The 16,355-nt window shown below is 44.1% G+C and overlaps 2 protein-coding genes across 10 annotated transcripts in view; one reads left to right on the forward strand and one right to left on the reverse strand.

Moving 5' to 3' along the window:
* The window catches only part of LOC118503461 (RNA helicase aquarius), a 41,533-nt gene that overhangs the window by 1,164 nt on the left and 24,014 nt on the right, over nucleotides 1-16,355 (forward strand). The window lies entirely within an intron of this gene.
* On the reverse strand, nucleotides 972-16,187 carry LOC118503465 (probable G-protein coupled receptor Mth-like 5). 9 transcript variants are annotated; one of them, XM_036036753.1, is made up of 5 exons: nucleotides 16,026-16,144; nucleotides 14,581-14,851; nucleotides 4,868-5,314; nucleotides 3,012-3,139; nucleotides 972-2,916 (listed from the first exon to the last, which is right to left on the reverse strand). In XM_036036753.1, exons 3-5 carry the CDS (start codon nucleotides 5,025-5,027, stop codon nucleotides 1,738-1,740), a joined length of 1,467 nt encoding a protein of 488 aa, XP_035892646.1. In that variant the 5' UTR covers nucleotides 5,028-5,314; nucleotides 14,581-14,851; nucleotides 16,026-16,144; the 3' UTR covers nucleotides 972-1,737. The 9 variants fall into 9 exon arrangements, with proteins under 9 accessions (XP_035892646.1, XP_035892645.1, XP_035892644.1 ...); XM_036036752.1 differs by lacking the exon at nucleotides 14,581-14,851 and having other exon boundaries at nucleotides 16,058-16,187; XM_036036751.1 differs by lacking the exon at nucleotides 14,581-14,851 and having other exon boundaries at nucleotides 16,026-16,182.

Here is a 16,355-nt window from a genome sequence, read left to right on the forward strand (position 1 = left end):
TGTAACATGGGAAATGGGTCCGCACGAGCAATATTATTGAGCGATAGATTTATTCAACGTTGGGCAGAGAATTGAATTTAGCCTTATCGTAATATTTTGGTCTCAAGGGTTTATTTCTTTTTTAATCGGGCCTCATGCCTTTAACCAACCGCGGGTTGTTTGTATAGTCAACATTGTTGGAAATGTTATGAAAGCAACGTTCAGTTTGTCGAATGATAAACATTGTCCACGTTATGCGAGACGACAGCAATGCACTGGTGTGTGGAAAGACATGATTTTTATAGAAACGCGACTAACGTATGAGTCTTATTCATGAAACAACACAGTTGGAAATAGTTATGCACTGCCTGATGGCTCGATTTTGCATCATCTTCCTACTTCCGTACCAAAATTGAGCCCAAAATAAAGCGCCTAATGAAGATTTCGTACATCCGACGGTGTTGGAATCAGTTTCCTTTTTTATTTGATTTGGACGGCCGTATTACAGGTCCAAGCTTCAAATGCAGCAGAAATTGTGTGATGTAATTTGTAATTTTGATCCAAATGTCAGATAATTTGTCTGAAGGAGGACAAAACTCACCGTCCTTGTGAGCATCTGTCGGAAAGTACGTTTGAAGACGTTAGTAAAAAAAAAAATAAGTTAGGTGTCTCGTCAATGTCTAAGCGACTCCTTTGATGAAACCTTTGTTTTTAAGGCAGCAATGGCCAATGTGGTAGATAATTGCCGTTCGACTGCTTGGAACTGAGAGTCAACATTTTTGTAGAATGATTCTTGAATGTGGAATTCAAGCAACATTGAGTCCATAGCGATAACAGTTGGTACAATTTTATCGGCCATCCAAAGTTAGTCTATTTATTCCATTGCAAACGTTAAAAAAAACAAAGAGTTTCGGTCGGGATTTTAATGTCAACAGTGTTTTATAAGTGCTTTTAATAGCTATTCTCAACTTACTCAACTATTACACGGGATGCATCAATTTAACGAAATGTTTTATTTCTAAAAAAAACTCTTACTATTCGATACTGCGCGTTCTATGCCTAATTTATATGTAGACTTATACATAGCGTTATGCCAAAACACCGGTAAGACACTGTCGGTTGTGTTGAAGTACAACTGCACCAATTGTTAAATTTAAAAGTTTATCTTACTAATTTACCTTTTTTTACAAACTTTTCGATTTTACCTTATCTACGACTAAGCAAGCGTTCCACAATAAGCGCGTTCTGTCTTATCGTGCCGGAAGAGATTGCAGCTGCATTGCTGTTTCTTTGTTTGTTCGGTTGTTACAATTTATATGACTAAAAACGGTGCTTATTCTATCGTTGCGCGTATAAACTATGACTATATTTTGCAGCTCAATTCTTAGCTGTTGAAGACTGGAATTTAGAAGCCTGGAAGAGCATTTCTACGGCCTGAGATTCTGGTGTTTCGCTTGTCCATCTTACGCTCAGTAAAGTAATTTTTTGTGTTTTACACTTCAGTGTAAGAACAGCCGATGGGGACGGTGCAGGGGATGCATCTAGTGGACGTACGCTCTATTTGCTTACCTCCTCTATCTCTGCTCGACCTACTCACTGATGCGAATTATTGAAATGTCTTTCATGGTGTGCAATTAATATCAAACGCATTCATTCTTCTGAGGATCGTGTGTGAGGAAAGATGAAATCGAATATTACAGTACAGATTCATTTTACCGATCATAACCATTTACAATCGTCCGCGCAATACATTAACAATTAGTAGTCACCACCATTCATGTACGTCATCTCGTCGCCCCACTCAGTAGTTTGCGGTGCCTGATCTCGAAAGCATGATTTGACGAGAAACGTCACGTGCTTCTGGCGCAACACGCAGATGTAGAGGATGCAGGGTGCCTGCAGTGCATTTGCGATGATGTGCATGTACAACAATCCGTCAAAATGTAGCCACGATAGGATGAGAAACAGCCAGGCGACGCTCATGGTGGCAAAGATGAGCGTGAACATCACGAAGCTGCACCGTAGCTTGTGATGAATGCGTCCGTACGTATGCATTCGATTGATGAAGCGTAATGTTGTGACGAAGAAGAAAATGTTCACGATGATAATGAACGCAATCGGGGTAAAAAACACGGCAATGCCTAGCCAGCTGATGTTTTCCTGTCCTTCGAAAAAGCTTTCCCGCGTTGCGTGTTGGCTTTCGGCGCCATTACTACTGCTGCCGATACTGTTGTTGCTTCCGGGCAGATCGAGGAAGAAGTGGGCAAACACAGCGATAGCTGCCATTGTCCCCGTGCATCCCCAAGCGTACGCGGAGTACCAGCAGTACTTTCGGCCATCGCTAACGCGCAAAAATACATTCCGTGTCCGGAACATTTTCCAGATGTAATAGCCCAATGCGTTTAGCCAGAAGAATGCACCGAGCAGGCTGACGTAGAAGAACAGGTCCGCTATCAGGAAGCTTACATGATTGCTAAACTCGGTAAAGATGCGTACGAGATCGGCCGCCTGGCTCACGATCAAACACATCGTGATCGTTGTCACCATGTTGCCCACCAGATCGCGCAACGTTGGCAGGACGAAGTAAATGATCGACACGACCAGCAGAATGATCATCGCCAGTCCGTGGCAAATCGGGTTAATAATCTTTCGCAGCATCACATCACTGTCCGTCCAGTGGATCTCTTCCTTCGGCGAGCATACCTTCGCTATCAAACCCTCCATCAGTTCGCCACCCCCCTCGCCACCACTTCCGATGGCGCGATCCATACAGTACAGTCCCTGCGCATAGTCGTACTGTAGCACATTACTGTCACCGGCATCGATGTAGTCCTCATCGAGGTAGTTCCCTACGCTACCCTGCACCTTGTTGTGATCGTGTCGCAGAATCAGGTGCCGCAGTTGACCGTCCGGAAAGAGAATCAATTTGTCGTAGCTCTGAAAGGTGGGGCAAAAGCATGGAACATTGAAACAGTTAAAAAGAACGGAGCATCATCGGCACGACCTAGCGATATGATGGAACGATACCGTACGTCGTGATATTCGTAGATGGTGAACTTTTGCTTGGTACCACAGTCCGGCAGGCCGATGACGAAACGATAATTGTCGACCTGCACGTTTCGTTCGCCCTTTCGTCCGATGAACTCTGGCTTCCATACGGCTGGTGGTGGCAAAATGGGAAAAAAGAAAGGAAAGCAACATAAGTGTGTTGATGAAAAATGGGCCTCTTGGACCTGGGGAGTGTGTGTTGCACACGTTCGAAGTCCTCGTTTCGCAATTTAGTTCCGTCACGTACGCTCCGGCTGGCCGTCAGGTGTTCCATATATATATATATATATATATATATATATATATATATATATATATATATATATATATATATATATATATATATATATATATATATATATATATACATTGCAACAACCCTCCTGCAGGAGAGCTGCACTTGAGTTGCACAATTGAATGTCGTAATGTTGCTATTATTTTTTATTTTCACTTCCTCATCATAGAATCCTCATACGTCCTCTGCTCTTTTCTTTTCAATTGAACCAATTTTCTTTTCCGAAACGCAGCATCACAGCTTAACCTGGTGTGATGTAGAATGGAAAGCATTTTTGCTCTGCTCAAAACGAGTAAAAGCGTATCCCTTGTCTCTCCAATGTGAAAGGGGACCAACCCGTGTGCTCTACTCGAATAAAGCACACCAGAATCGAATGCAATCATGTACAAGTTAGCAGGAGGTTGGGATGAAATGGAATTTCGATTAAGCTATCGGTCTCTTCGGTAGCACTGAGGAGGGGGCTTTAAAGCTTTTCAGTTTTCCTCAACAAGTATTATCCCCAAGAGGGATACTAGCAGGTAGGGTATTTTGGGCATATTAGGATACGTGTCATTACAATAAGGCACACGTGCAAGAGAAGCACAAAGGAGCTTGATATTCATCCTGATCGTTGGTGTTTTGTTTGGAGTATGATTGAAATCCAGATATAAATCATACACCCAACGCTAAAGCTATTATTGGCGTCGGTGGTTTATTGATGGATGAATCCTACTGTCGGCTGATCACCGGTTGCCACTTCTCCATAAGAAGAAGAGTATTTTCAGAGTAGCTCTGCAAATCACTGTGGAAAGTAAGACGAACGAAAGCGGATGATGCTCGGAGTAATAGGGAGGAGGAAAAACTTCTTCATCTCACTCGACAGTGTAAGGAGCTACTTGTACATGCTCTCTCAACCGTAGATATCTATTTATCTTGTTAAACCGACGAAACAACAGAGACTATTCATCTTTCATCTGTCTGTGCGGTAAAAACCGGGGCGCCAAAAGTATGGTTTCCATGAAATAAGGAAAGCGGAGTTCTTAGAAAGGACGCGAACCGATTCTTGAATGATTACAGGTAAATCGTTCATCAGTAACCACCGATACCGCAACGTTTCTTTTTTTCCGAAATGTTGGAAAAAGCTGTAAGTTTGAGCATTGAACACGATTATCCTTTATTGCGATGCTGCCATTAAATGAAGGCCTTACATTCCGCTCCGCTGAATATAATTACATCCTTTTTTTGCGAAGGAAGATGATTTTATCGATCGTCAACGGGAAAAAATCGCGTATGCATCGATCGGTTCACGGATTATTAAAACGTTCAAGGAAACGAAACTGCCAAACGTTATCTTGTCCCCTACTTGTTCCGTTTTATGTTGGGGATTTAAGTTTGAGCCGTAATGTTACCCCAAAATTTCTATGGGTCCGCTTTAAAAACTAATTAGTGTGCTTTCAGCTGGATCCTTTTCCAAACACACATATAACCATTTGTTCTTTGTCTGGGTTGCAAGCGAAGTCGTGATTGGGGTTTTTGATTTTGTTGCTTTTCGTCCTGCATACTTACTCGCATTGACCGTGGCGGCGACAGTACACTTTCCATCGTACACAACCTCAAACTTCTCGCAGCATTTGTTTATCCGTACGGGCGAAGTGGTCGTCGTATGGGTGGACCCAATTACGGAGAGGACTATAATTGCAAAGGCTGTTCTGGCTGGTGTTGGCATCTTTAGCCTCTATCGGGTGTCTAATAGCTGCCAGCCAACAGGGGGGGAACACTAAAGGCACCTTCGAATGGGGATTATGCGGAAAGTTTGTGAGATTCACGTTGCTGTCTGAGAATGTTAGTGGCCAGCCGTTTGTTTGTAGATTGCTAGAGTGTTGAACGATTGTCCTCTCCCACGCACGCCTGTGAAGGATGATATGGTATGGACTGGGTGGAGCAGGAACATTCAAAACGATAAGATGTTGCATCTAGTGCTAGCTGTGGTGCATTGTCATTGTCGTGGAAAATCTAGAAGAAGAGACGGGGGAAAAACGGTTAAAAACAAAATCTGCTACATCTGCTAAATATAGGGTTTATCCGGTCAAATAGCAAGCGTCCACGTGTCTGAAGTGTTGCTGTTCACACGAAGAAAACATTTGTTGCTTTTGGTTGAATCCATAACTGATTCGCCAGCTTAGGGAATTAATCGCTATTTATTAAAGGGGACGCTTCTTATTTAACCTTGAATTGGATTAAATATCCATTTCTAGTAGCTCCTCATTTTTCTCTCAGACTGATGATAGCTGCTTCATATTCATGCCGGAACATACAACTTTAATTCTAGCTGTGACCTTTACCGCTCGCAACCGTCATATCGCATGAATCCTGGTAGTTCTTTCAGCGATCACGCACAGATGGATATGGAAACAAAAAACCCCCGACAGCTCATTAAACCCGTGTACCTTCACCCCCCGTGCGGACATAAATTTCTAGCAATACACAAACAACGTGCGACTGCAGCCAGTGCATGGGACGACATCATCCCCATGTTTGCTTTATAGAACGAAGACTGAGTTTTGCCTTTTTTAACCGCTTTTAACAGACCGGCGCGAGCATCAGAATTTCTCCTTTCATTTATACTGCCGAGACTGCTGAGACAAGGCAATGGAAAAGCAAAACAAAAAACTGCCGGAGAAGATGCTGCTTTTAACAGACACCAGGCCAGCAGCAGCTACTGGGGTGGTTACCACTGCACCGCATCAGGACGCATTCCCTGCCTGCCTGCCTGCCTACCTTCGGCGACAGTCAGTGGCGAGCGAGATCTCTGTGCCATCTTCAGGCTGTGGTTTGGGTGGCGTGTGTGAAGTTCATGGGTTGGGCGTGATGTTGCCTGACTCGCGTCGCGCTGCATGCTCACGGCTACCATCTCCCCGAGGGAGAAACAAATTGAGATCATTATAGAATAAGTGATTCACATTATCATCGTCATCAAAATAAGATGTGGTTTTATGGCAGAACACCAGCACAGATCGTCTCGGTGCGGTGTGGGTTGGTTCGATGGTGGCGAAAGGATTATACCTCTCCTCGCCAGCAGTCGCAAAGCAAATCTCGCCCGCTATGTGTGCATGTGTAGTCTTCCACCAATTCATGCAAGGGGTTATCGTGATTGTACGCCGATTTTGGTAACGAGAATGTGTGCTAAAAGCATCATCATCACGTCATATTCGGTACTGTGGAAGCAAACGATGGAACGAGCACCTTGTAATTACTTGACGCTCGAAAGGACTCGAAGCGGCCGGAATCGAAAGGAGGGGGTTCAATGAAAGGAAATCCATTTGAGCGTTCGACATAGCATATAGTTGCTGTTGTGGTAAGTGTCAAGCCCTCGAATAACGCCGGACATTGTTACACCGTTCGATTGTTTGGCTTTCGGTTAGATTTGCTTCACGCGCTTTCGTGATAAACTGATCAATGGCTTTTGACGCACGGGCACAACGATGTGCCCGCTTTATGCTAATACAAAGATTCGTGGCGTCGGATTTACTTGTACCAAAACACAAATCCAAATGTCCTACAGTACGTACACGCAAACTTAAACAATCGACCGGCACTCTACTGGTACGATTGTCGTCGTACACCAACCAAACGTTAACGAATGTGGTTTTAGTCGTTTGTGTGCCGTATATAAATGAGCTGGGACGTTCTCTCTGTGGATGGCCTGATTTGCGTGTCCTGTTTCTGGTTCCGTGTTTTATTAGTCGGCTTGTCGTTTGTCTAGAGATGATATCGTTCCACCAGAGGTGCGGGAATTAGCTGCCGAGGAAGCTGAGATACTCAACATTTAGGGACAAGAAATTACTTATTTATGTCCTAAGCTACGTTGTGCGCCCAAATGGCACATCTCTTCAGGGTGCCAAGATTGTGGTGGTGGACTATTAATTATGCGTTTCATTTTTCCTAGGTTGGTTCTGGAAGTGCGTATCATCCGCGTACCAAAAGGAGATGCCCATTTTGTAATTCGATGTCTTTTGTGCTCGCTCGCTGTCTCTTCCGTTGTCCATGGAACAGAATTTGTTTAGTATGTGCACCACAGCGCACAGCGCCGTGTGAAGAAGCTTTAATGAAGGGATGATATTGAAATACAGATATAAATCGATCCCGCTTGAAAGTCCTGCGCTGAGTAAGGTCCGTTATTTATACCACTTTCCAAACAAGGAATCAGTGCGCTTCCAGCCACTCAGAATACTGTCCAAACTGAGGACGTGCGCGCGCGCTTCAGATTCCGATCCGAACCTTGGGAACGTTGTGCTGCTGCTGTCCGGGGTTTTTATGTGTTTGTGGTCCCTTCGCACCGACCCAAGCCGAGAGTAGCATCTTGAAGATATTTTCGCATTCCGTTTTATCTTGCCAATACGAGGAGGCCGGTGTGCTTCATGCGTCCTTCTTCCGCGGTATGAATGAGGCGGTGCGCTTCCTTCTTCGCTTTTGTGACGAAAGATGCGTACGTGATGATAAGAACGCACCCGATGTCGTCGCCAATTGAATGTTTCGGACAAGAAGGAACCGTTTGTGTAACCGTCCGACCCACATCGACTTCTTTCGGAAAGGGTGAAGTTCCCGTTGGTGTTGTAGCAGAGTGTTTAAAGCAGTTGATGAGAAAGACGAAAGGAACAATGTTAATCAAACATTTCCTACTGGTCTGGCGGTATACTGGCCTGGGGCGGCAGTACCAAGCCTGGAACCGGTGTGTCTTTCCCGATAAGGTACAGAAGACAACTATCGGTACCGGCTTTGCTGCAGAAATGAGTTCGTCGATAATAAAAACAATAACGGGTCTCCGGGATTTGATCACCCTTACACCCTGTGCTGCACGTTGTGCCGGGGATGAATGGACGCACCGTTTTCTAACGCTTACCATGCTGCTACAGTGTTAAAGGTCCGTTTGAAGTTTTTGATTATTTTCAAGCGCAGGATTGATCAATATTTTTGTGCCACAATATAATATCAAACTCATTTGAAATCTTCAAAAGTTCAAAGAATGCCGTCTGGATAGAGGAGAACGCTACTTCGTTTGTAGTGTGCCCAGATTGAAATGGAATGGCAAACATTGGAAACAGTAGCTGGGGACCTCCCCTCGTCGTCGTCCCGTGTATGAATGCTGAAAAGATGAAAACCGTTGAAGGATGAATGGCACAACATTAATATTCATCCCGCAACACTTAATATGCTGCTGCTGCTGCTGTTTATCACAGATACACCACATCACAACATGGAGTGGCCACAGTGGAACTGTGCGACCGCGAGTCTCCTGGGAGACTGGTTGGGTGTGATTCTGCAAACCGAGCATCATCGGCCCTCGAAGGTCATAAATTCCAGCGCAGTTTTTTCTTCCTTCATACGCGTCCGTTGATTTACTTTTTGTTTTCGAATGGCAACGAATATACTGTGGCGCTGGTCTGTTGCTGATTGAAGCTGGATGCAATAATCTTTCTTTGGATTTCTAGCCGTCGTTGACGGCCGGTTTCGGTATATTTTGATGGCTAACGTCAGGGAAAAGCTCGATTCAATAGACTCACAAAAAAGGTGTTCTAGGGGAGCTTTGTATGCTCCGGAACACGACCGTTTCCTTGGTCCATAGAATATTTCGTCAACATTGGTGTGTTGTGTTCCTTTCTTTTTAGCTCCTTTTCCGTGTCCGCTGTGTCTACTGCTAAACCCCTGGGTGTAGTGTATGCCGGGTTTAGGTCGATCTATCCTGATGAAGATTAATTGTCCCCGGTTTTGCTTTATTACCGGCCGGCACGTCACATGTGTGTGGGTGAGAGGAGCATTTTGTTCTGTGCCGAGGTCTGTGATTATTAGTGACCGTTTATATGGTGCTTACTACTACTACTACTACCACCACTGCAGTCATGATGGGGACCCGGGGAAATCCGGGACGTTTTGTGTCAAGCACTGTAGCGTAGTAGGCAAGGGGATCCACTAGGTTTTAGGTATTAACCCAAAAGCATCAAAATCATTCGATTTATTCAGAGTTCAGTTGCACCAAGTGTGGAGTGTGGCATCGTAAAAAGTAACGACACGGAAGGATCATATACTCATGGATGAAGCCATTTGCATGCAAAAGCAGTAAAGCGACCAGAACATAGCGACAGGAAGACGAAGCCGTGGTCGAAGTCGGTTCCGCTTACAGCATACGACGTACCGAAACGCGCGATTGTTTCCCTGCGCTTTATTAAAACGATGATTTGGAAAATGTGCTTATCGCTTTTGCTTGCTTGCTTGCTTGCTGCAGCACGTTGTCTACCCACAGGACACATTTCCTATTAGTATAGTCACTGGTTGCTCCGTACAGCCAGCCCTTAGTTTCGATTATCGTTTGTGTGCTCTCAAGTAAGATATCGATTTTTCTTTTCATACCGCAAAATAGATCCATTTTTGCTTTTTTATACTAATTTTATCGTGTATGTGCTTGGCTTCTTATGGCCTGGGGACGATCCCCAGACGATCGATTTAACTAACGTAGAACGAACGTTGACAAAAAACGATGGACGAAAGAGCAGCAAAATTGGCAAAAATGCGTACGACAACATGTGCTTTATGGGATTTTGAATGAACCATTCATATTGCTCTTGATCACGTGACACCTCTGGCATGGCACCTTGGAACCCAGAACCCAAAGACTCTCTCCAAAGCAAACAAAAAAACACAAGCTTCGATACGTAAAGCCACATAGAGGCGAAAGGAAAAGCCCACGATTTTACTTTGATCCTGTGAAAGAGGGAACCCCTCACTTGGTTGGCTGGCAAGTCTGTAGAGTGTATTTTTCTTCATCTTTTCCTAGTCTTTCACGTTCCATGGCCAACCTTCCAAGCTACCATCCACGCAAGAAAAGGTGGAAATTAGATTTTCCGTTTTTTGGTCTCTTCCGGCCGGCCGTTTCAGGAGAGTAGCAGTATTATTTTGTCCTCGTTGACACCGTAGACTTTGGTGAGAGGGGTTCCTTTACGTTCCGAACGCAGCTTTAAGAACAGACAAACAGTCGATTCGGTGTATTAAAATACATATTTTGCGTTTGTATTCAATTTAACAAACGGGATAGAAAAAAGCGCGGCCGTTTACCAAATTAAATACACCATAAATAAATACACCGTTAAATTAAATACACCAAATTAAATACACCGTTCGCGGAACGAATGTGATCAGTGTTGGGTTTCATTCAGCACACCTACGTACGATCAGGTGGGACGACGCGTTCCATTATAGCTGCCGCCATCGGTACAAATTTATTATGCTTTACGGCGACGACCCAGCGTACGTACACGCTCGTGCAATTTTATTTCAACGCCCTAGAGTTATGTAGTATCACGTGTACTCACAGCGAGGGCTACCAGTTCTCCTCGCGTCTAAAGCATGCGTTTGGACTGTTTGCATTTTTATTTGCATTCCCGCATATAACACACACATATCACAGCGCACAGAGAGTACAACGAGAGGAAATTGGTTGCCGTTGGTTTTGTCGCCCGTGTTGGAGATGTGTGCGAAACGCCAGGCGGTGCCCTCTGTCTTATGAATAAGGTTATGTCACGAACTTGAAAATCCCGCCAGATTACGTTGCATTCCCGTTCCACGGGCGAAAAAGGGAAATTCGCATTGGTCGGTTGGAAGCTTATTGCCGGTGCGGTTGTACTGCAGCAGTGCGCTTGGACCATAAACAGGTGGATTGAGATGGATTTCGTCGTACGTAGCTTTGCTATTGCTGCTATTCGTTGTTTATTTATTCTTTAAACGTTGATTTAAAGTTCAGTTTCCATGAGCAATAAAAAACGTGCAAAAAGGGCATATTTATGACTAACAAACATCGTGTCGACAAAATGACAAGAAAATGAGGTTCAAATTATGCTTTGCCACATTTGAAATTTAAAATAAATTACATTTTATGTACAAACAGAAAACCTTGGAGCGTAAATTGGGGGGAAGAAAACACTAGGGATAAGTTTAAAAAAACATGGCCTCTCTGCTTTTGTCGTTCTTGGCAGTATCCGCACTTACTGTCCTGTTGCAGACGGAATATCCCTTTACTCTCCAGTCAGGATTGCCGCGGCAGGCAGAGGTGACACACAGAGTAGGCAAATAAGACAAAATTCGTTTACGATCTTCTTTGTAGTGTTACGTACTACCGGGAGGGGAGAAGTTCGAAACCAGTGGAGACTGGACCAACATGAAGGACTCGCATCCGACAATGCAAAGCACACACGCACACACTGCATGTCGATGTCGTGTGGCTTTTTGCTGTTTGCGGGAACCGTTGCGTCCGCTTGTGAAAAAGCGGAGGTACGAACACCGAAATTGTCGGTCGATTCCTTTCACTCGAGCGCGGGAACCTTCTTTTTTATGTACTTGCGAGTCCGCCAAGAATACGGCAAACCATGGCGAAGTTTGTGGTCAGGTTTTTGGGCAAATAACGATTGTTGGTGGCACCGCGGTGGCATTCCTCTCAACCTTCCCCCTTGGGTCTATTTTCACTAAACACACATGAACACTGCTGGCTGGTTGGCTGGCTGGTGGCGTACGATAATTTAAATACTTTTGCCATATGTTTGTGTGTCTGTCGCACCGTCCTTTAGCGGTTTCTCTTGATGTGGGTTTCGTCTTGTTTTTTTGTTGACTCTGTTTCTGTTTTGTAGCGTTGATAGTGTGTTTGTAACCGTCCCAACCTAGGGAGGAGATGATATTCCTAATGTATACTATTTTAAAACCCAAAAAAGTCAAGCTTGCACCAGCCAGCAGCAGGCAGTGGCAACATTTCACCTTTTTGCGAACAGCCGGCTGTCGGATGGCAATGGGGAGGACATCAAACCATTAGGCAGGTCCTCCAATGGTAGTTGCAAAATGAGTGTAAAAATATGCTAAATTGATAGTCTGCTAAATTTCTTTTTCATTCGTGCCGTACGCCGAGGGTGGATGAGAGCTGGTTCCACAAGGGACCCTTTAATTGATGTGGGTATTGTATGAATATTTTGTGCCTGTGGGTAGCGTAGGCAAAAGGGCTAGCGAGTATTTCATGAATGAAAGACATTCAAATGTAACCGGTTGGAAAAAAACCATTAAAGGGGAATGTTGAGTTTAAAAATAGTGGCACCATGTCATACTGTTACAAATATTTTAATCGTATAATAACTATAATCTGCATGTGCAATGCGAAAACTCTGCTCTAATGATTTCGAAACGAAAAAAAACGTTACTTATACAGAGCTCGTCATTTTATTGTTTGCTAACGTTAATGAAAGCAGGACTGACTGTCCAGCTACGGGTAAAATCAAGTCACAGAAAGCAAGAAATGGCCTCTCGTTGTAGTGCCAAGGCAGAAGAAGAACATTGATGAAATACCAGTTTACACTATCCAGAAGTTGTTAACATTTGTTTTAAACAAATCCTGATTTGTGGAGATGAAAGGGATATTATGATAAACTACTAACTCTCCAATAATTAAAGACAAAGAAATCGCTTCTAATCAAACGAAAACTATTATATAGGTGACACAAAATGCGGATTTTTGTGACTATAAAGAAGCGGTGTCTTGACCGATATCAACTTTAAACGCCACTGGACGCAGCACCATGAGCAATCACTGTTCAATGCGGCTTCATATTTGTCCAGGTGGTATCGACAGTCTTGGTCACGAATTCATGGTCTCTCTATCTTATTTAGAGTTTACGAGATTCATTCACACCTGTGTACGGAATGATGATCAGCCACTTAGTCCTGGCCGTTCAGAGCCATCAAGGACTCATTCACTTCGAAGCAAATATTACCGCTAACAAAGATAACCGTACTATCAGCGTAATGCTTGGTCTAAAAATAACAAAAAAATAAATCCTCTACGCAAGGATACCGCTCCCTTTGCTGAGCAGGTTCTTCGAAGAAGCCATTTCATAGCAGCAGCAGCAGCAGGCCTCTGAAAATTCGATCAATCGTTGCCCTTTTCTTTTGGCAGACCACCAGAAAAAGGAAATCCATAAATGTTGTATGCTTATGAGTACTAGCACGGTTTTCCGGCAGGTCGAAACCGTGGTCTGCTAGAAAATGCATCACTCGTCAACAATGTTTGTACCCGGTGCTCAATTCTGCTGCCATAACGTTCTTCGATGGAGTAGAAGCGGGGCACCCACCAGCAGTCATCAAACCGTAACTGGAAGCTTGGTGTTTTTTTTCTTTTTCGCTGGACGAGATTTGTGAGTGAATTTCTGGGTTTTCTCGCACACATTGCTTGAGGGCACACAAAAAATGCTTCGTAGGAGGTTTTGCATCTTCTGCCTATATAATCCGGTTCCGGTGCACATAGGTATCCATTAGGCCCATTCTCCCCGGCCCGGTATTATGCGAAAGTATGTGAGGTAAAAAGTTTGCTCGATCTAATAAACGTCATGGGTTTATGCTAACCAGGTCATACACAGCGGTGAGTTGAGCTGTGTGTTATGGTAATATTGTCGCTTACAAAAGCGTGAACATAAAGATGGAAAGAAACGCCGCATGATGGGGAGGGCATCTCGTAGGTCCAGGGTTGAAGAACCAATCGAAGATTGCATTATATAAATTTTTTTACTAATGTTTAGAAACACGCGCAACAAGCATTTTCAGCATTATGAATGATGATTTCGATCAACATTCTATGCCAGATATTTTTAAAAATCTTTACTCAGAAATCTATACTGTTTAGGGGTAGGGGTCCGTGTTATAAACAAACGTCTCTGCACTGATCGTCTAGGGATATAGTATTTTAACCCAAGAGTTCAGGGTTATATTGGTTCTCAAAATATCATTTTCTCAGCATGGGACAACATTTTCTTTGACCATACAGAGAAAAAGATCTTAGATTCAACGCTGTTCGCTGTTTTATCCTATATGTAGTGAAAATACAATTTAGCAGAGAAATTTTAAATACTTTTTCTTCAGTATCATAGAACATATTCCTAGCATACGCTTGTTATGTCTTGTCTGTGTAGTGAAGTAAAGTACCCGGTATTATTTTCTTCTTCCCGCTTGAACGATATACTAGGTCATATCGGCCATACAATGGCTTACGAGACTTATTTGTATCACGTAGCGAGATAGTCAGTCCTTGCCGCAGGGGAACGGTCGGATGTACTGCCTGATGTCCAATTTTGCTGTTTCAATGGCTAGCGCAATATTATACTATATTGCTATACATGGAAAAACCAGCAAAATACACTTTGATTCATTCTATGCGTGGTTTACAGTATTTAACATGGCACTTTGAACAGATTGCTCACCACTGCCCCGTTTTAGTTTGTGGGCGCAAATTGATTGCAGGAATCTTGAGGCAGATCGATCGAGAGTGAAGCTATTGCATCGATTTGTCACCAATGTTGCTCGCTAGTCGCTAAATCATTACTGGCAATTGATCTGCTTGCAGGACAGAGACATTGCGCGATCGGAATAACGATCGTGATTAATCCACCAACAAATTGTATGACGTCATGTTGTGGTGGTACGATCTGATATGACAAACACAACACCGGGTTCATTTACTCGAGCTTGAGCCTACAAAAAAGAAAACAATCTTATTCATTGCGGCAGGTGCACGAACAAACAGCCGGGACCAACAGCCACACAGCGGAGATTCATAACTACGCATGCTGTTCACCAGTTGTGCTTTGACGGCAAAATAATCCGCGCGCAACGCGATTACCGAGTGCATGCGTTTGCGTGTATGTGTGTGCGCGTTTGTTTGCACTCAACCGTGCAATTCCACCGGTTGTGAGTAGGTAACAAATACACATAACTTTTCGCTTCCTTCGCGTTGGCCACTGTTGTTGATACGGGGCACTCCTACGCCCAGCCCCGTCCGTGGTTTCTTATTCATGCGTTTTGTTTTCTTTTTGTCCTGCACTCCCCGGATGTTGGACGGCGGAAGCTCTCGCGGATCGCTACAGTTGCTATGGGGTTTCTCGCACGTTGTTTACGAAACACTGCGTATCGTTTACCGAGATCTTTGAATTCGCAATTGACTTTTTCTTTGGCTCAAGTAGGTGGCCCCTGATTTTGCACTATTTTAAGCATATTTCATCGCTTAAACTTTCTTCTGATATGTGTCGCATGCAGACAGCCATGTATTCCCGTCGTCGTCGTCGTCGATGCTAACACAAAACAGAACCGCACACAAACACAAGCACGGGAAACCAGCGTGAGCAGCGTTTCACCTGGACGCTTAGAGAGTCGCACAGCCAGGGCTCATTATGAATTTCCTTTCCAAAAACCAGATGCCCCACCATACACACACACACACATACACACACACCACACCACCAAGTATGCATGCCAACACTACGGAACGGAGGAGAAAAAACCAAAAACCGGTGCTACGAGACCGAAACCCATTTTGATAGCATCGTTTTGCTGCGCCTGCTTTACTCCCCGACCGCTAAGCTCGTTTGTAGTACGCTTTGCTCTTTCTGCGTCTCACTCATTTACACAGCCGGGAAATTACACGTCGTGGCACACTGCTACGAGATGGCTAGCTGTACATACACACACGCACACTTTTTCTGGCCATTCCGATTTATTTTCAAGCGCTGTTTGTTTGCTTTTTTGGCAAATCCTTTTACGAATGCCAAATTTGGATTATATATGTGTGTGGTCGTTTTATTAGTGCCACCAGTCACGGAACTGGCCGACCGCGATACCGCCGACAGCTAAATAACTACCGGTGACTCACTTGTTCCGTTTGGCCTGGGTTAAATGCGGTACCTGCGTTGGAAACACGGTCCGGATGTGTAGGTAACGGCGAAAGGCTCAAAACACACTCGATGCCGGCAAACAAGTAGGCAACGCACAAACCAGCGGCACGCACAAGCTTCATTCAAGATCGCAGGGTTCGTTGGGTCACTTCACGCATCGCGACGAATTAGATAAAAAATATCGAAACGATTTTCGCTGGCCAATAGGGTTTTTCGGTGATAAATCAATTTTTCTAAGGTCGGTTGAGGTCTGCGATACTTAATATCAGGATAAAGCTAGCAAATTCCCTCTAAATTTCACAAAATCC

Source organism: Anopheles stephensi, chromosome 2 (genome assembly GCF_013141755.1).
Source record: "Anopheles stephensi strain Indian chromosome 2, UCI_ANSTEP_V1.0, whole genome shotgun sequence".
NCBI lineage: Eukaryota > Metazoa > Arthropoda > Insecta > Diptera > Culicidae > Anopheles > Anopheles stephensi.